This window comes from Peromyscus leucopus, chromosome 16_21, assembly GCF_004664715.2.
Source record: "Peromyscus leucopus breed LL Stock chromosome 16_21, UCI_PerLeu_2.1, whole genome shotgun sequence".
In the NCBI taxonomy this organism is placed as follows: Eukaryota; Metazoa; Chordata; class Mammalia; order Rodentia; family Cricetidae; genus Peromyscus; species Peromyscus leucopus.
The window spans coordinates 75,157,935-75,179,713 of record NC_051084.1 but is presented as its reverse complement, the minus strand read 5'-3'; the positions used below and the strand labels follow the sequence as shown (position 1 = coordinate 75,179,713).

The 21,779-nt window shown below is 38.3% G+C and overlaps 1 protein-coding gene across 1 annotated transcript; it reads left to right on the top strand.

Annotated features, from left to right (window-relative positions):
* Positions 1 to 1,284: 1,284 nt before the first annotated feature.
* Slc10a2 (solute carrier family 10 member 2) lies at positions 1,285 to 18,308 on the top strand. Its single transcript, XM_028872322.2, has 6 exons — positions 1,285 to 1,713; positions 7,394 to 7,512; positions 12,690 to 12,778; positions 13,837 to 14,012; positions 16,237 to 16,394; positions 18,111 to 18,308. Exons 1-6 carry the CDS (start codon positions 1,334 to 1,336, stop codon positions 18,236 to 18,238), a joined length of 1,050 nt encoding a protein of 349 aa, XP_028728155.1. The 5' UTR covers positions 1,285 to 1,333; the 3' UTR covers positions 18,239 to 18,308.
* Positions 18,309 to 21,779: the final 3,471 nt, after the last annotated feature.

The window sequence follows — 21,779 nt, the reverse complement described above, 5'->3', positions numbered from 1 at the left end:
TGAACTCCTAGAAAACAAAGTCCAGCCCAGATTTACAGACTCAGAACCTGCATTCTAACCACCAGCCCCCACCTCCCCACCCCCAATGACCTTGGGCACACTGAATTCTAAGAAACTATTCTGTTTGTTTATTTACTTACTTACTTATTTTTTATGTGTTCATTTTCCTGGAGGAGAGAGGTGAAAAAGAGTCCCATTCTGCAGTCCCTGTGGCCTTGAACTAAACACCCTTCACACCTCATTCTCTGCACAGTACTGAGACTACAACTATGTGCCACAACCCATCCTATTCTAATGTTGCATTTTAAACACCACAGAACTGGACCATCTCTCTCTCTCCTCTGACTATTTTTGTGTCTTCCATATATATATAACTACAGTGTTCTGCCCATCCACCACAAAGGTAACCACTTAATATTTCCAATCACCTCTTAGAATCCTTCCCTTTTACACACACACACACACACACACACACACACACACACACACACACCACCTAATTTTAATTCCTGACTCTAAGCACAAATAAATATATTGTTACTTTGACCTAATCTGGAGTTCATCTTTCTAAATAACTGTATTGTCTCTATCTATAAGGCACTTTGTTGCCATGGCAATACATGCATAATTGCATGTGTAAGTAATTGAGGGCTGCTGTATATGACAGACTCTCTCCAGCAGAAAACATCTGTACCCTCAAGTGTTAACCACCCTCTCTAAGTTTTCTTCCAACCCCTTGAACATACATATATTTTATGGACACTGTAGTACATACAAGGAAGAGTGCCAGGTGAGAGCTATTGTAGGAAAGCTGGAAATCTCCTTCAGTCTGTTGTTAATTTGTAATGTATTGATTTTTGTTTATAATGTAATTTTCTAAGCCCCATTCCTCCCTAAAGTGAGAGGAGGGAATAATATGCTTTCTTATACCCTTAGAATGCTCTACAATTCAGAGTTTACTTTAATTTTAACTAAAATTATTCAGCAAACCTTCCAGGCATTAAACATTAACATGGCTATTTTTATGTGGCACAGTTCATTATCCTGCCAATAAATGATTAATTATAACTTTCTGTCTTGGCCAGTAGTTTTTCTGGACTTTTATGATTCATTATTTGTGCTGTGTTGTAATGAGGCCTCTCGAAACTGACATACTAGCATTTATTGTTTTTTATTGCTTTTCTAACGTGGCTATTGAAAGAGACACTAAGTACCACATATTTAGAAAGGGTTTAAAAGTTTGACGTGTTTAGTAAGTGATACTCAGCTGGCAGTAGATACAGAACCAGGATACAGGTGCTTCTGTGGACTTGGCCATTTGGACAGCACAGCCATGATGGATAATACCTCGGTCTGTCCCCCCAATGCAACTGTCTGCAAAAGTGATTCCTGCGTAGCACCCGAGAGCAACTTCAATGCTGTTCTCAGTCTGGTGATGAGCACTGTACTCACTATCCTGCTGGCCCTGGTAATGTTTTCTATGGGGTGCAATGTGGAAATTCACAAGTTCCTGGGACACTTAAAACGGCCATGGGGCATCTTCGTGGGCTTCCTCTGTCAGTTTGGAATCATGCCTCTCACAGGCTTCATCCTGTCTGTAGCCTTTGGCATCCTCCCTATACAAGCTGTGGTGGTGCTAATTATGGGCTGCTGCCCTGGAGGAACTGCTTCCAATATCCTGGCCTATTGGGTAGATGGCGACATGGACCTCAGGTAAGATGGAGGCATCTGCAACTGCTGCAGTATGCTGGGGTGGCGCTTGGAAACCTTTATAATTTTCAGTGTCCTTCTAACCAGCTGCACTGACTAGACATCTGACTAGGTAGTTAAATTGGAAGAGTGCGTGCATCTTCTGGGACAGCTGCTTCGCTGTTAGAATCGGGGACTTTCCTTTTGTGCCTGTGAATTTTTATAGCTATCATCCTGAAACAAAACAGTAATTTAGATTTTAATTTTGTATCTTTAATAGTTTCAGTTAGCATGCAAAGTAGTAGGTTTCTGTGTGATATTTGTATACACATATATCATTATGCTTTGTTCTTAATCATGCCTCATTGCCATCCCAGTCCCTCTCTCCCTCCTTCTGGACCACTCCTGGCCTGCTTTCCTGTCACACACATTCTGTTACCTTCTCTGTTCTTTCCTTGCTTTCAACTTCCTGCTCTTCCCTGATAGTTTCCTCTTTACCATGTCCTGTGTGTATATGACTATGTGCAAATATATAAATTTAAATCTAGATGTGCATCTGAGAGGAAACCTTGATATCTGTCTTTCTTAGTCTGAATTACTATGCTTGCACTTTGAATTCTAACTCAGTTAACAAGAAGTTGTATTATCGCTGGGAATAGATTCAAAGTAGTTTTTTTTTTTTAATTAAATAATCCTTTCTCATCCACAACTATAACTGAGAAAGTCTTGTTAGAATGGAATAAGGAAGAACTTTCTTTTTGATGACAAGGGGGTCTGAGTGCAAATACAAGCTCAAACTCTGTGGTTGACATCAGCTCCACCAAACTGCCTGTTCTTTAGACATAATACCTCTTGGCTAAAATCCAACGAAGAATTCATAAACTCACTTTATCTCTGCTGACACTAAAAGGAAAAAATTCTTCAGTAGTATTTTTTAATTATCCTTACTTCTCCATAAAATAAAGAGAAAATAACTTCTCTGTTTTTCACAGAGTAATCTAACTGTAATATTTGTCAAATCCAATTTGTGCCAGTTTGAACTAGCACTGGGTAGGAGAGAGGAAGAAGCAGCATTAATGGGACTAAAGCAGAAGTTTTTAATTCTGAAAGATAGTTAAGTGTCACTTTCCTCATCTCCTGTGGAAGACATGCATTTCAGCTAAGCATTGAGCTGTTCAAAAACCATGTGCTTATTAAGTACTGGACAACCTGCCATCAGCTTTGTTAGTCCCTGGGTGCCTGGTGAGCAGCAGGGAACTAACCATCAACTCCCAATTGGTGCTATTTTCCTGGTGCCCTAGGAAACAAAGAATATACATTACGCATTTTTGCATAGGGACATAGGATTGCTGCCTAGCAACAGATGTTAGTTTCCTTACAGAAAAGCCCTGTGAAATAACACAGATGATAAGTGTTATTGGCATTTAGTTAATCTGTGAACCACAATATAGTAATCAGGACTTTTGGGGCTTCTAATCCATTGACCTGCACACACACACACACACACACACACACACACACACTGGGTGAGATTTCCAGGAACTCATAAGAATCAGACTGTGGGGAGTGACCCTTAGGATTTGACATATACTAAATGGCTTCTTGATATTTGTAAGTTTTAAACAATACAGCCTTGTAACAGTACAACCTGTACCTGAACATAATATCATATGTTATTGCTGACCCTAAGATTAGTAGTATGTGATACCATATCAATACCCTTACATCCCTTATGCTGAGGACAAATTATTTCAGTAGGATAGTACAGAAGACATTACCAAAGTTCTATCACAGTGAAAAATAATGTGTGCTATAATTGACCTTTGTCATAAAGAGGTGGTCATGCTACAATGCAAGATGACATTAGGGGTTGGAGAGATGTCTGAGGGACTAAGAGAACTTGCTGCTCTTGAGGATGACCTAAGTTTCACTCCCAGAACCCCTATCAGGTGGATTAAAACTGCAACTCCAACTCCAGGGGATAGGATGGCCTCCTTTGGCCTTTGTGAGCACCCATATACATGCATGTATGCACAGTCATTGATATTTTCAAGATCCATAACCCTCTGGCTGGTCAAAGCAGTGCCTCCTCTTTCAAACACATGTACACTCATCTCTTCTCTGTGGAAGAACCTGTGGGAGAATCAATCCAATCCCATTTGACTCTTTCTTTTAGCTTCACTCACAGTAAGCAAACTTTGTTGCTTCCATGAAATATTGATTTTTATTTTACTAGCTAGTATTTATTAGATGCTTTGAGGTACCAAATATAAGGCTAAATTCTTAAAGATCATTAGTGTATTTTAACTCTCCAAAGAATCCTAGGGTCTTCTGCATTGACAAATGAGAAAAATTAAGGTTTATAACCTTTGCCAAAGTCATCAAGTTAGTGAGTGTCAGTATCAGATTTGGGATCCAGACAGACACTATCTACTGGACTCCTCTTAGCTCTTGACCTTTGATCACATCATACCTATCACCTGCCCAGTCTACAGAATCAGACATACGTCTGTTGATATTTCAAAGGTGGAGTTTCACTTTTGATGTGATTGAAGTCTTTTCTATTTCTTTATCCTATTCCACTCAATTCCTCAATACATACCAAATCTTTGGTTATGAATTTCTTTTCCCCCATATAAATGCTTTCCCTAGCAGTAATAGACTTACATGAGAAGAATTAAAGCCAAATGATATTTTTAATTTACTAATACATTAGTTTTTTATCATTCCAATGTGACCTCTCAGAAGTATTTATATTTTTGACATCTATGCCTTTCATAGAACTTAAAATTTTTTCACATAAAATACATTTTTTGTTTTTTGAAGTTATTATTCTCCCTACTGTTTATGAAAGTTCTCTGTGAAATATTTCAACAGTATTCAACAGTATTTTTGTCTTGTTCTTGTTATTAGCTCAGATAACATCAAAGTCTAGCCCCTTTTCACTTATTCCTCAACATCTTATTGTCAAGATTCTCACTACATCTAAACCCTTCATTTTCCAACTTCCATATTTTCTCTCCTATGATGTTTCACTAAAAAATTACTCAAGTCAAATCAAAACCACAATACAATTTCTTAAGTTGGATAATAACTTTCATTCAAACTTTAACAAGGCTATATATATTTTTACAAAGTATAACAACAGAAAAATCCTGACTTCCTTCTAATACCTGTTCTGTAGTTTAAAAGAAAAATCATTCTTGGCCTCTTCCTCTTCACCATGCGCTGATAAGGAATCCTGTTCCCCTGAATTCCCTCCTCATTATGAGGACATGCTAGATGCCCAGCCCAGCAACAAAGGGCTTTTATTGTGGAGCAGGTTAAGATAAACAATGTCAGAACAGTGAAAGAAGGAAGGGGAGTAGATTTGAAAATTCCAGTATGTTAGTTACAAAATGGATGAAGCATTGCTAGCAAATGAATGTTTTTGTTTCTTTGTTCATTTTTTTTTTTTAGGGTATTTTTGAGAGGGGGACTGCAGGATGCTACCTTTATTTGTCTACATTAAGTTCATCTATGACCACAATTAAACCTATGAGAAACTCTTTTTAATTTATTTTAGTTAGAATGTAAAACAATACATTTCATTATGATATCTCAGTTCATACATTATCTTTGTGCCTCACTAAGAGTCATTGTTCCCAATGTCCTCCCCACACTTTTTCTCTGCCCCCGTCTACTTAGTCTTCAGGTCATTTCATATCATTGTGTAACATTTTTCTGAGGAGATGTGAATAAACAGCTACCTACCATAGATAGGACACCAACAACAGAAGTAAAGAAATGATTCCATGAAAAATCTAGCTTAATGAATCAATGAGTTTAATTGGTTACTCTTACAGGAACATGGACAACTCATAGTTAGCTGCCCTACTAAAGAAAATGTCTCTCATCCTCAAGCAACCATTGGCTGCATAAATCCTTGGGGAAGTACACAGTTTTGTGAGCACACATACCCCAGCCATGATAGAAAGTTAATGGGTCCAATCTTGTGAATATTTCCTTCTGGAAATCACAGATATTGGCAGACAAAAGGGAAAGGGGCACAGATGGCCATATATATTTGGAGTGGGAAAGAGTCAGATACAGAGACACTGATAGACAGACAGACAGACATGTGGACAGGGGTGGCTCTATATGTGAGTTAAACATATGATACTTGGGCTTTCATTTCTTCCTGCCTTCAGAAAGTCTTTTAAATGCATCTTTTGTATTGGTTTACTGTCACAATATTTTAGCTCTATTAACACAAACGTTTTAGTCAAAATCATTTAAACCCATTTTAAGTTCATTCACTTAAAAAAAAATTACTAAAGAAGTTAAGGCCTGAATGACTTTGTTACTGCCCATTATTTTGCTCAAATTATGCAAATTTATTATCAGATGCATTGAAATAAAATCATTTATTGATAAAATATATATTCATAAAATTGAAAATCATTTCTCTTTATCTGCTTTCCTTACCACTTGTTGGCCGGGGGTGGGGGTGGGGGGTGTACTGTAAATATAACTGACTTTCCTCTTAGTATTGTTCCAGAAACCAAACTCCACTGTTTAATTATTTGTAGCCTGTGAGGTACCAGTGACAAAGAAACGTCCAATGTATTACCCAAACCCACATACTGAGGGACATCACATTCTTCCAATGCAGTGTGTGCCCTCAGAGCTCAGTTATTAAGTCCCTCTGTTTTACAAGCAAAGAATGTAACCCTGTGTCCAGGACATTTTGAAGAGTACCAGGAAGACCCATTACTCAAAAGCCTCTCGTCCATTCTGTCATAGTGCTGAAAATAGCATCCTTTAAGAAATTCTTCCATATCAAAAACCTAAATCTTCCTACTCGGTCAGGCACCCACAGTAAACAAAGTGTTTGCTATTCTGATTGCTGACTCAGACAGTGATGTTACATTAACTTTCCCAGGGAAGGTGTGAACAAACATCTATTCACCCTGATAAGAAACCAAAGTAAAGATTTCACCTAAGTTCCACTTGTTGAACCAACAAGTTTATTGAACTTGCTTAGAAAGCACAGAGAAGAGTTTACGCCTAGAAGTGTCAATAAACCCAAAACAAATTCATTGCTACAAAGTCCACCCCATCATGGTCAGAGTCTACCCCTGTATTCTACCTTTCCTTTCCTGTATGCTGTTGCAGCTCCCAATATGAGGGATGTGAGGATGGGGCAAAAGGGAATAGGTTTCCAACTGAGATTCTGGGTGGGGTCCTGTGACCCTCCCAACACCTTTACCACAGGGAAATGTCACCACTCCAATTACCATTATCATAGACTAGTTAGCATCATACTGTTTGGCTTATTCCATTGTCATAGCTACTATGTCAAAGTAATTTCTATTCTAAGACAGCCTGGTATGATAGGTTATGCATGGAGGAAAATGTCATATATAAGAGGTCACTAGCCCAGACACTTGATACTTTCTTCAATAATTATTTTTAAGCATCTTTGGCAATTCTTTATGAGCTGTGAGAACAGTTACTGAGGGAAGGGTGGTGCAGACTATGTGAGAAGACACCAAGTATAGGTGACCCTGCACAAGGCCAGGTACTTTACAAACATGGTCAATATGTATTTCTATCACCATACAGAATGATGTACTGATTGAGTCTCACAGAAATCGAAAATGAAAGAGCACCTCCCCTAGAAAACACAGGTCGTCACCTAGAGCTGTTTGTTTCATTCCAGTGTCAGCATGACCACTTGCTCCACACTGCTTGCCCTTGGAATGATGCCCCTTTGCCTCTTCATCTACACCAAAACGTGGGTCGACTCAGGGACGATTGTGATTCCTTATGATAGCATTGGTAAGTAGTTTCTCTGCAGGATGCTTTATATTACCCTCAAGACCTCTGCTTAGTCCCTGCTAGGATCTCAGGCCAGGCTCCAAGCTCACACACATCATTTTCCCTTTGACCTAGGGACAGATTTTTTTCCCACATATAATTTCATTATGAATTTACCCTGGAGTTTGTAAAAGTTTTGAAAGAGCAAATTCTAAAACTTAACTCCATGAAGAAAAACTGAATTTGCCTCAGTTCAAAGTAACATGGAAAAGACACAACTTTAGGAATGTAGCCTCAAGTTAACAGTCTCCTCTAAAGAGAATTAGGCTGCTGGCAAATGGAAGCCATCATTTTTCCAGTGGCAGGTTTATGGTAATGGGTCTTTGCACTACATATTCAAATTGAAGAAACACACACACAAATAACTATAAATAAATAGATAGATAGATAGATAATAACATAATTTCAAGGTAGTAGGTAGTCATGGGTAGCAGAATGGGTACTCCTGGATGAGATGTATTGTTCTTTATCCTTAACTGTAAACCATATCTTGATATAAAAGTCAATTTAATGGTACTCTCTATATTTTCTTGTCCTGGAAGTCAAATTTACTAGTAACTATTCTGCCTCTATTCATTTCAACTCCTAAATGCCTCCCTATCTTGAAGATGCTTCTTTTCTGTTTGTGGGAGAAAAAAATGGTAGAGAGGCAGAGATTCACAGCCAAATGCCAGGCAGAATTCCAGAAGTCCAGCAGGAGAAAGAGAGGAAGGATTCTATGAACAAGTACATCAGGATCATGATGGGGAAACTTGCAGAGACGGCCAAACCAAACTAGTGGGAACTCATGAAAGTTGGATCAATGGCTGTGGAATCTGCATGGGACTGGACTAGGTCCTTTGCATGGTGAGACAATTGTGTAGCTTGATCTGCTTGGGGACCCTCCTGGCAATAGAATCAGAATCCATCCCTGGTGTATGAGGGGGCTTTTTGGAACCCACTACCTATGATGGGACAGCTCATGCAGTCTTGAGGCAGGGAGAAGGGCTTGGGCTTGCCTCTACTGGATGTGCCTCTCCATGGGAGGCCTTCCCTTCTTGTAGGGGAGAGTGGGGGGTAAATTGGGGGGAGGGGGTGGGGGACTGGAGGAGGAAAGAGAGGGCTCTTTGGTGTGTAAAATGAATGGGAAAAAATTCTTAATAAAAAAAGAAAGAAGTATGCTTAATTAAATAGATGATATTTCTCTGTAAAAAAAAAAAGTGGTAGATGATAAAGCAGTTGATATAACATGAAAATGGGGTCAGGGACAGACTGAGAGAACTACCAGCATGTGCAAAGGAGGAACAATGTTCCCATTGTTAAGAGTCCCACAAGTAGAGCAAGCTACACAATTGTCACATATATAGAGAGGGTTTGGGTCAGTCCAATGCAGGCTCCCTGGTTGTTGGTTTAGACTCTGTGAGTTCCTATGAGCCAGGTTTCTGTGTGTTTTCTTGTGATGTCTTTGACAGTCTCTTATTAAGCTGACTTGGCAAAGAATTCTTCCCTAATCTCCCTCAGAAAGGTTTTGGGTTTACTATTAACAGAAGCACATATCCAAAGTCAAATAGAAACTCCCTAAGATATTTAAGAAAGGAATTCCTGTGGGGGTGGAAAACTAGACTAAAAGTCACTTCCATTTCAAAGAAAGATTATTTCCATAAGTTAATGTGATTCAACATACAGACAACTGAGTTAGGACTGACTGTGAGATAGACAACTGCATTGCAATTCTGCTCTTGCTCATATTTTAATTGTGAGTTACCCCTGATTTCAATGGGGAATTTTGAATATACAAGATCATCCTATTGGCCCCTGAGTAACTCCCAAACATCAGTAGAATCTCCCTCCAACAGGGTTTAGAGCAACATCCAAGTCCAAGTGTGTATGCTTCTGCCTACATCTTAAACTCAGTGAAAACCTTCCCTAGAGTTAAACAATGCCATGTGTTTGAACACTGAACAATATTGTAGGTGTCTCAGAGAAACCACTGGCTGACTAAACAATTTTGATTGGACATTATTCAGTGCTAAAGCAAGTAATTTGTCTTAAAATATTTTTCTTTTGATATTCAGTCCCTTCTGGAAAGTGTCCCACAAGAATATTGACAAATCTGTATTTCTATGTAGATGACTTATACCATATAATTTAAATCAAACACATCTTGAGTTGGGTTTTGTTTTGTAACAAGGCATCACAATGTTACTCTGCCTGTCCTGGAACTTGATATGTAGGCTAGGTTGGTCTCAAACTCACAGAGATCTTCTTGCTTCTGCCTCCCAAATTCTATGATTAAAGGTGTTGTCATGGTTCCCAGCAAGACAAATAAATTTTGAAAGGATGAGAAAGAGAATAGCATGTCCATGGGGAATGACCTCATAAGATGTCAAAAGAAAAAAGGAATAGAAAACCAGATGATTAAGAAAGAAAGAAAGAGCCGGGCGGTGGTGGCGCATGCCTTTAGTCCCAGCACTCGGGAGGCAGAGCCAGGCGGATCTCTGTGAGTTCGAGGCCAGCCTGGGCTACCAAGTGAGCTCCAGGAAAGGCGCAAAGCTACACAGAGAAACCCTGTCTCGAAAAACCAAAAAAAAAAAAAAAAAAAAAAGAAAAGAAAAAAAGAAAAAAGAAAGAAAGAAAGAGAGAGAGAGAGAGAGAGAGAGAGAGAGGGAGAGAGAAAGAAAGAGAGAAAGAAGTAAAGGAGTTTTGAACACAAAAATTATTTGTTCACTATGTCTGTTTAGGCAGTTCTCCAAACTGACCTTTTTCTTGATTGTTTTCTAGTCTTTTAATGAGTGAAAAAATGAGCTGACAGCCTCATGAGATGTTGTCATCACTTATAAATGAGGTTGTTAAGGCTTGGCATAATTATTTAATTTGCTCAAGATTACTGGGGAGCTGGGAATATCTACTGGCAGGCTCTCCAGCCTACTCTGCAGGCACTGTGCTTGTGACACCTTCCATGTTTCCAGTGTGCTTCTCCCACTCTAAAAATGCTGCTGAACCCTGAAGACACTGACATGTGGCTGAAAAGAGGCCCTTATGCAGCTTGAGTCACTAAAGCTGGACTGTGTCAGGGAGCTATACCAACATAAGTGAGCACCTGATGTCAACATCATGTGCATATCACCACAGCACCATGAGGACTGTATCAGGCAGCTATACCAACATTAAGTGAGCACCTGATGTCAACATCATTGTGCATATCACCACAATACTGTGAGGACTGTGTCAGGGAGCTATACCAACATAAGTGAGCACCTGATGTCAACACCATTGTGCATATCACCACAGCACCATAAGGCAGGCATTATCCCACTTATTTTTTTAATAGGGAAACCTACGGAAGCTACAGCTCAGTCCACAGTATCATCCTTTCTTTCTTCCTCTTCTCCTCCCCTTTCTTTCATCCTAGTACCATTGTGTAGTCTTAAATAAATAACACATGATGGTTTTGATATATGTAAACATCTTTTTGGATCTTACAAACAGGCATTTTACACAGATAGCATGAACAATCTATCAGTAAATGGAGAAGTCTAGAGAGGAGAGAGCCAGTTCTCCAGCCACTGGAGAGTAAGCATTACAGCACCTTCCCACTATGGGCAGGGGCCAGCCACACTGGTGGGTGTGAAGAAGAACCAGAATGGTCCTTGAAGTCACTGCAAACCTTCATTGGCTTTATCTGGCCCAGAGAGTAGTTGCTTCTGTCATGGGTATTCCAAAGCCCTATTCATGTAGTCCTGCCACCTTAGGCTCCCCCAGGATGGGAGGACTCTAGGCCAAAGGAGCCAACCAGTTGTATCTGGATAATTTTAACTCAAAGCCTTGAAACTTAATAAAATTTATGGTGTGGCCTAGAGATCCAAGAAGGAAATATCTTTAAAATGGTAGATACAGGAATAACCAAGGGACTTTCTCGAAGACCTGACCAATAAATCTAACATGTTTTTCCATAGCTCTTCCTCTACACTTTTCTCCTGAGTTTGAGTAGTTCTTGTCTTATTGTCCTTCCTTTCCTTCTTTTTTCTTTCTGTTCTCCTATCTTTCTTAGTTTTTATTTTAATTCTGCTGAGTAATTTGGGAGGAACAATAATTTTTGATATATTGAAGAATTTGTATTAGATTCATTTTAAATGTGTGTGTGTGTGTGTGTGTGTGTGTGTGTGTGTGTGTGTGTGTCTGTGTGTGTGTAGGCTTTCAGTCTACAGTTTGTTGGCCAGATCTAAGTCAATCTATCCAACACCAGGCAGGCATCTACTCTCAAAATTTCACCATTTGGTTTCACTTTCTTATACTACTTTAAAGGAGTTTTGACAAAGAAACAGTCCATGAGAAGTTGGAAGTCTGCAGTGCTGTGTTAAACAAAGGGACTATTGGACAAACAAGTGTTAAATAATATAGAGACACAAATCATATGTCACAGGAATGGCAGTAAATTTCCCATGGTGAAGTTGAAGTATGACTCTTTTATCTGGTTGGGTGAACATAGTGCTGCAAAGAATTATAATTACATGAGAAGTTGCCAGATATATTATCTCACAGAAAATTTAGGGCATGGTTTTTCATCTTATTCTCTCATATCTGTCATAAATTTGAATAAATGAAATGAATTTTAAGTAGGGTTTGTTAGCCTTCAAAATTCCTATGGACATTAAGAAATTTTTTAATATTTTTTCCACTTTAAAATTTATAAATGTTTATTTTTACCACCATGAAGTAACAGGCCAGTGTAGAATATACCTACCTACACTACAAACACACACACACACACACACACACACACACACACACACACACAAACTATGGGGAGGTATTTTTTCTAAAAATATAATGACCTAATAGACTAAAGAAGCAAAAATGTTGCCAAATAGAAAGTAGGTTGGTAATATAAGAAACCCTAAAATCGTCATCCCTGGATTGAGATAAGTTATTTATATCATCATTATTTTTCTACCTGTTATTAACTGGAATGGAGAGGGGGGTGGATAAAATACATATGTGGATGTGTGAATTTGTGTGTGTGTGTGTGTGTATCTGTGTGCACATAATTCTACATTCTGTTTTCAGTATTCAAGAAGACAGACAGAACACTGCTAAGCCATTTATAGGCTACTTACATTTTCTTTTCTTTGTGTTAATGTTGTTTTCATCATTGTTAGGCACTTCTCTGGTTGCTCTTGTTATTCCTGTTTCCATTGGAATGTATGTGAATCACAAATGGCCCCAAAAAGCAAAGATCATACTTAAAGTAAGTATCCCAATCATGGGACAGACTGCCCAACTCAGTGCCCTGCAGTCTGAACTGGAATGAGATGGTCTTTCCAACTCCTAAATGGTGCTATTCTCATTACATCTACCTTCTGGGAGACTTGCCATTATAAGTCCTAAAGTCCCCCCTTAGAGAATGTCTTTTCTGATCCCATCTGAGGGACAAATTTCCATCCATCCTTTAGGGTACCAATTCAAGTGTCACCTATTTGTTTTACTCTGTTTTCAAATGACCTCGCTGTTATATAGGCTGAGCTTATGGTATAAAATATATCTAGGCATCTTTCTGAGAAGGTACAGTGTATCTTTCTCATATCTAGAACATATTGTTCATACCTAGCATATCTTTCTCATAACTAGAACTCAGTGTCCCAAAACTGGTAGACACTATCCTGTGGGATGTGGGGGAATAAGGTAGTTGGCATTTCTTGTTTTATAGGGAAAAAAGCAAAACGGTCATCTCCAAATGTTTTAAAATGTAATCAGAGAAGAAGAAAATAGATCTGGGGAGATGGCTCAGCCATTGAGAGTGTGAACTGCTCTTGCAGAGCACCCCCACAGTAGGCTGTTCAAAACTACCTGTAACCCCAGCGCCAGGGGATCCAAGGACCTCTTCTGGACTCCGTGGGCACCAAAACTCATGTGCACATATGTACACATGGACATATATGTAGTAAAATTGAACCTTTCTGAAAAGGAAAAAATTATGACCATGGCTTATGTTTATTTTTATTTGACTTTTATGAACCCTTGTATCCATTTCTTATGATTACAACAAACATAAAATGTAACTTGGGCAAGATTTTATGTTTTTCAAGCTCAGAAATCTTCCTTGTGCATTTAAGCATGAAAACATTGTCCTGATGTTTCCTTGGTCTCTAGAACACAGGAGAAGTTCTTTCCTTCCCACAAAGCTGAAGGGACATAGAAAACTCATATTCACTTTCCCAAAGGAACAGTCTACCCAACCTTCACCCCTGACAAATGTCTCTGGACTCACTTTGACACAAGTATGTTCACTTATGCCTTTTCTTCCAGATTGGATCCATCGCGGGTGCAATTCTCATTGTTCTCATTGCTGTGGTTGGAGGAATACTGTACCAAAGTGCCTGGATCATTGAACCTAAACTATGGATTGTAGGAACGATATTTCCTATAGCTGGCTACTGCCTGGGATTTTTCCTGGCTAGAATAGCTGGACAACCCTGGTACAGGTATGAGGTCTAGATCAATGGGATTAAGCAGTTTAACTTCTAACAGCTACTGCACTAGTTTTCTGGGGCACTATTACAAAATTACCATATGGCATAAAGAGATGAGTCTGCAGTTAAAATCATAAAACGCTTCCCAGCACCCACATGGCTGTTTACAGCCATCTGCACCTCCAGGTCCAGGGTATCCAGTACCATTTTCTGGCCTCTGCAAGCACCAGGCACACATGTGGTGCATAACCATATATGATGACAAAACATCCACTCGTATAAAATAATTTTTAATTAAAAATAAGAAAAACAACCCCAAAGTGAGTCATTTTGGCAAAAACTGGCACATTCTTACAGTTTCACAGGTCAGAAATCATAGTTAAGGAAGCACAGAGCTGGCTTCTTCTGCGGTCTGCGGTTAAGGATTTATTGGAGGACTCTCACTTTGGTTCTTAATGTCTATCTTCTGTGTCCCACCACATTTTACTCTTTCTGTGCATGATTCTGAGCTCAAATTACCTCCCTTTCTTATAGGTATGCAAGTCACATTAAATTACAGGCCACCCTAATGACCTCATCTTAACTAATTATATCTACAATAACCCTGTTTCCACCATAAGGTCACATTCTTAGATACTGAGCATCAGCTATAGGATGGCAACAATTGAATTTGAGTGAGAGGCATACTCAAATCATAGAAACTGAAAACATTGATGCCAAGTTCAAAATCCTTCACCTTCAATCACCAATTACATCATTTAAATAGCATCATTTGTTCATAAATTATACAAATCTCTAAGAAGTACTGGCTGCTTTTATGTTCAACTCCCTGACATTCTTCTCCATTTATCCCCAACCTGTGAAGTAAAGTTTTTCCTTTGCTGTGTACTCTGATTTAATAAGCAGAGTAAGTTTCAGGGAAATAGTCAATGTAGTCATGTGATATATATAGGTTCCTCCAACTGGCACCAAAAGGACTCATCACCCAAAGGTGATGGACACTAAAGTATGCTTGTCATTTATCTAAAAACATTTTTTTCCAAATGGTGCACATAAATCAACAGACAGGCATAAAAACAGGTATAGAAACAGGTATCAATGTGCACCTGAGAAAGAGGTGAGCAAGCTTGAACAGTGTGAGCACTTCTATGCTTGGCCAGGCAGAGACTTTGGGCTACAGGCTTACTTTACCTTGATTTTCTTTATTGAAGATTAGAAGCATTAATTTTTTATCTTGAAGACTTTTAATCAAGACTTAATCAGAACAAAATTAATTTAAAACAAATGCCTATGAGAAATACCATAGCTTCAATATTTTCTGAGCCCTGATCTCTCCTGTATACTTTCACTAAGTGCATAATTTGAAAATGGGTGAAATGGGCTTCCTTTGCAATTTATGGAATGTTATTATAAATGAACCTACCTCTCACATTATAAATATATTAGGACTAGAGAAAAGTTTCAGTATTTAAAAGCATGTACTTCTTTTCTAGAGGACCTGAGTTTGCATCGTAGCATCCATTGTAGTGGCTCAGAACCACCTGTAACTGTAGCCTCAGGGGCACCCGATGCCTCTGGTCACTATGTGCACTGCACTCACATGTACATACCCACAAGCATATACACCATTAAAGATAAAATAAAGCATAAAATAAATAAATATATTTATAGAATAGGTTGTTTCATATATTAATGTACTTGTCCAATGTACAATTATGTTAAAAATATACACCAAATATGGATGTTAAGAGCAGAGATAAAATCTAGGTACATGTTTGTAATCTCAGCAATGGAGAAGGTGAAGCAAAAGGATTGCTGCAAGTTAGAAGACAATCTAACTTGGACTGCATAGTGAGACCTATCTCAGAAGAAGAGAAAGAAAGGAAGGAGGAAGGAAGGAAGGAAGGAAGGAGAGATAAAGAAAGATGGGAAGAAGGGAGGGAGAGGGAATGGAGTAAAAGGAAATAAGGTAGAGAGAGACAGGAAAGGAAAGAAGGGAGGGAGAAAGGGAGGGAGGGAGAGAGGAAGAAAGGGAGGGAGAGAGAAGGAGAAAGGGAGAGAGGGAGGGAGGAAGTAGGGAGGAAGGGGGAGGGAGGGAGGGAAGGAGGGAGGGAAAGGGGGAAGAAAGAAAATAATTGCAGTCTGTGTACATGCTTTCATTATACCTTCCCTTTCTGTTATATCCTAATAAGCCTAATAACAGGTAAATCATATACATCTTTGACCTTCCTCCCAGGTGCCGAACAGTTGCCTTGGAAACTGGGATGCAGAACACTCAGCTGTGTTCCACCATTGTACAGCTCTCCTTCAGCCCTGAGGAACTCAACCTTGTGTTCACCTTCCCACTCATCTATAGCATTTTCCAGATCATCTTTGCAGCGATATTATTAGGAAGTAAGAAATAATGCTAATCAAATTCTACTATGATGTTCCTTTTGGATAAATCCTGGAATTGCTAAAACAGACTTTTTAAAGACTCTCCATTTCTGGCAGTTCATTGTACAAATAAATTTGAAGAAAATGCATCCACAGAAGTCACTTATCATGACTTCATATATGCTGATACAAAGAATATAATTTTATTATAGGCCTTAGTGAGGCATTTTTAAGAGAAAAGCAGAAGAGATGGATCCTCTCTGATGACATTCTTTTCCTCAGTAGTGAGAGAGGCATATTAGCCTGTGAGGAAAATTTAATTGTGCACCTCTCTAAATGTTTCTAAGGAACACAGGTTTTTTAGCAGTTTTTCACTCCAAAGCCTTGTCTTGATATACTTTTTAAATAGGGTATTTATCAGGTAGGTGACAAACCTTATTTATAATGAAAAATCATAAGTCAGATGTGTGTGTAAGTTTGTACATGTCAATTTTAAATATTCATATAACTGAAGAAGTGTAAGCAAAGATGTACCAGAGATAGATAACCTGCTTCTTAGTTTTACTCTGTCACAGCATAATTTCATCCTCCCTCATTTGGTCCATACCAACTCTCCTTCACCAACTTTTCCCTATCATTGACTATCCAAAGTCTGATGGTGCTTAAACTGCATTTTAAAGTCCTATTTAAAACAAAGAAATAAACTTCCTTTTAATAAAAAATGGTAAGTGGAGGTACAAGACAAAAATACTGTGAAGATGAAGTTATGAGATCCCAGAGATAGTGTCACTTATCTTGGCATTATTTTTATCCCCAGCTCCAATATGCATCCATGTGCCTGCAGGTGCCCATCACACTGTCTCAGTGTTATTTTTCAGGCAGAGTCTCCTTTCCAGTATAAGAGTTGCATATTACAAAAAATGTGACATGGATCCATTGGGGGTCTGGCTCTGAGGAAACACAAATATGTAGATAGCTTGAGCTTTCTGGTCAGCCAACCTAGTCTAACCAGTGAGTTTCAAGCCAGTGGAAATTCCCTGTCTCAACAAGCGAAGATAGATAGATGACTCTTGAGGAGCAACACCCAAGGTTGACCCCTGCCCTCCACACTTACACACAAATGTGAATATGCAACTGAATACATGCATGTACCTGTGTGCACATGAGCAACATACATACACACACACACAAATGCACACACTTCATTCACAAACACACACAAAGAAAGGGGGGAAAGTGCTGATAGATACTTGTACCACAGAAGAAAGGAAATCTGATCAACAACAAGAAAGAATGAGTGAAGACAAAAATCTAAGCATGTTATTCTGACCCAAGACTTTCCATAAGGGATGATCAGACCAAGGCCTTGGACATTGCACCCAGGCATACAGTATATTTAGTTGAAGACTACACATTAACTAGGGTGGGGTAGACACAAAATAAATTATTTTTCCTTGCTGTTAAGTAGCATATACAGCTTGAAGCCATGAGAAGGTCATACACTTACGCTGAGCAAACATCCTCTGAAGCTCTCCACCCAGACTTCAGGAGTACAGTCATTACTGCTATATGCTGATGCTAAAACTAAAATAATGATTTGGCTTCCCATAACACCTCCAGTCTGTAGAAAATGCAAAGTGCTTTCTGAACTATATAAAGCAATCACTGGCCAAAGTAATTTTTCAAGGTGTCATTCTGAAACTTACTTGACCTCTCATACATTGTTTTTTGCAGTTTATGTCGCATACAAGAAATGTCATGGAAAAAATAATACTGAGTTTCAAGAGAAAACAGACAATGAAATGGAGCCCAGGTCATCATTTCATGAGACAAACAAAGGATTTCAACCAGATGAGAAGTAAAGGGACAAAATAGAAAGCTTACTGAAAGCATTCAATAAACTACAACTATAATTATTTCCTTTGGTGGGATGATCAGCAGAAAAAAAATGTTAAAATGTAAATTCAAATTGAAATTTGTTATTTTTTTTGGTATAAAGTGACTAGTGATCCATTTTTTAATATGACAAACATTCATGTGTGTGTGTGTGTGTGTGTGTGTGTGTGTGTGTGTGTATGTGTCTGTGTATGTATGTGTACATGAGTCATTTCTCAGTATCCACAGGAGACTGGTCACAGGATATCTTTTGATACCAAATTCACAGAAGCTTAAGCTTCTTTCATAAAATGTTAAAATGTTTGCAATTATTTCTCATATACTTTAGATCAATATTAAGTTACTTAAAATATTTAACATGATGTAAATGCTATGTAAATAGTTGTTTTACTGTATTGTTTAGGGAATGACTTTTTTAGGTCTGTGATATTTTATGTTCAGTACAGACATAATTTTTCCTGATGTTTTTGGCAAAAGTAAGTTATAAACATAGATGTCAAATTTATTCTTGGAAGGGCAAATGAATGTGCAAAGAATGTATAAATAGATGCCACCTAGCCAGATAATAGATAGATGATAGACAGATGATAGATAGATGGATAGATGATAGATAGATAGATAGATAGATAGATGATAAATAGATAGATAGATAGATAGATAGATAGATATAGAAATAGAGAGACAGAGAGATAATAGATATAGATAGATGAGAGCGAGACAGATGATCAATCATCATTACTTAATATATTATCAGAAAATATCTATAGACCTAACTGGATATGTCAGACTGGAAATCTTGTCACAGTAAGCTGAATTCAGAGACAAGCACTTTCACATGTTAAAATATAACAGTTTATTACTGTAAAATGTTGATTTTGTTCAGTATTTATGATTATAAAAAGATGGATGTAAATGAATGTATTCCTCTGACATTTTAATCATCAGCTTGAGACTTTGAAACCTATTTGTTTGTAATGTTTCCACTATACTTTGGCAAATATCTGTCTTTGTATGTTAGAAAAGTAGCTTCTTTCAATGACATTCCAGAAGCAGAAGTGAGAGAAAATGTTACTAATGAATTCACTAACAAATTAGAATTGGATTAAACTCATCAAGGATATTTCACATTTATTCACATTCTTCTAGGGTCCACCAATGGCCACTTTATCTTTCAAGGAAAATAGCTCATTTAGAACGGTTTGTACTTGGCAACTAGTTTTTTTTTTGAATTCTAGAGAAGTTTATTAAAGGATTACCCATGTGAAGCAGCATCAAATTGGCCAATACAAGTGCTATAGCAGCCATCATAAGCAGGGAGGTGTCAGAAATTACAAAGAAAAAATGCTATCAGTCTATGAGCTAATACAATGAAAGATACAAACATAAAGAAAAGCACATATAAAAATATGGTCAAAGCACTTAATATGGTCAATCTGATGTGTGGCAGGAAGTAGCTACAGGAAGGTTCATGTCAGGGGGTGATATTTGAAGAAGATGATAAGTCCCCAGGCTGCAAAGTAGGAAAAGCACCTTGAAGATGCTGCAGATAGGTATAATGATAGAAGCCAAATAAGATTTGGTAAAAGCCAGCAAGGTTTTACAGCTGCCAGGTCAAGTGCTAGACTTTTCCATGTAACTAGAAGATTTCCTGTGTCCCAGCCTGCCAGTGGTCAGGACAAATCTCTCTCCATTGAGTTCTAACTTGATTGACTTTTCTTCAAGATACACATTTTTAAACTAGCCTTTAATGGTTGGTCTCATGGCAACTTTGAATATTCCCCTTAATTTATGCACTTATTCCTTTTAATTATGGATTCCTTTAATTTATAATGTTTTAGTTCCAAAAAATATATATTGCATTTTAATGACCTGATTCAGAATGTGCTGGTGCCTGAAAGGATTATAGGAACTCAGCAATGCCTGTGGAAGGATGGGGTAGACTTGAAACATTTTGACTGGAGAGATCACATGTCTGTAAAGCATTTGTTATGAAAGCATGGGGCCTGATCTTAACTATCAACATTTAAGTAAAAATGTCAGGTATGACAATATGTACCTACAATCCCTATGCTAGAAAGGAGAAGCCAAGGGGACCACATCAAATCTAGCCAATCAGTGAGCTCTGGATTCAGTGGCTGACCATGTCTCAAAACTTAAAAGTGAAGAGCTAGCTATCTATAAAGGAAGATGCCTGACATTGACCCCCTCATGCACACACACACACACACACACACACACACACACACACACACGAGAGAGAGAGGGGGGGAGGGAGAGAGGGAGAGAGGGAGAGAGAGAGAGAGAGAGAGAGAGAGAGAGAGAGAGAGAGAGAGAGAGAGAGAGAGAGCATTTTATATCAATGACAAATACAGTAAGTTGTACTAGGAATGTCTTAAGGCATTGGGAGAGGAGAGGAGAATGGATTTTCTTCTTGGGACTGTCAAGAAAGTACCTCCAAGGATGCAAAATGAAGTCTAGCTGTTAAGTGCCTTCTACACTTTCCTCATCAAGCAGAAAACAGACAGGTGCACTAAAGACACCCTGTGAATTTCTATCAAGTTTTCAACACACCCAAAGTCAAGGGCCTGAATGGCAGCAGCTGCAACAGCAGGTTTTTCCTCCCTGTTGATTAAGAAATGTGACATAGAACTTTGCTTTCTTATAAGATGTGGTACCTTGTGAGTTTAATTTTTCCCCTAATATTCTAGAAGGAAAAAAATAGCTAAGCTTTCTAAAATGACAGATCTCTATTTTGAAATGAGTGTGAAAAGCTGATTAAATCATGTATATTATTGCCTCTGTTTCATATTAAATGAATATTTTATTTTAAAGGCATGAATAAATGAAAACAATTTTTTGTAATATCTGGTTAGTGGAGTCTTTGTGGATATTGTCAAGATGTCCTCACTGTACAATCCTAGGGATATAAATAAGGTGGAGTTTCTGAGATCTTAAATTATTCTTTGAAAAGTGACTGAAAGAAATTCTTAATTAAATACACTAATAATTGGGTCTCCCACTGATACCAACTGAGGTGGTTCCCCCCCCCCCAAGTAAACCATGCTGGAGAAGCATTAATCAAAGGCTCTTAAAAGTGATGTGACAATGATTGCAAATTTAAAATAATAATAAAAGTACTTCATGTACTCATTAATAAAGCCATCACCCTATATGAGATATATATGTGTGTGTATATGTGGAGAGAGAAAGGGGGAGGGAGGGAGAGGGAGAGAGGAGGAGGAGGAGGAGGAGGAGAGAGAGAGAGAGAGAGAGAGAGAGAGAGAGAGAGAGAGAGAGAGAGAGAGAGAGAGAGATAACATGCATTAAAATCCTCTCATCAATGCCAATGAGAAGAAATTCAGGGTCTTAACCTTATTTAACTCCTCAAACATACTACCACCATATTCTAGGTTTATATGTAGGAGACACTCATTTTCTTCTAACAACAACAACAAAAAAAAAAAACTTATCTTCCTTGGAATTGATACTCCACTGAGGGACCCATAG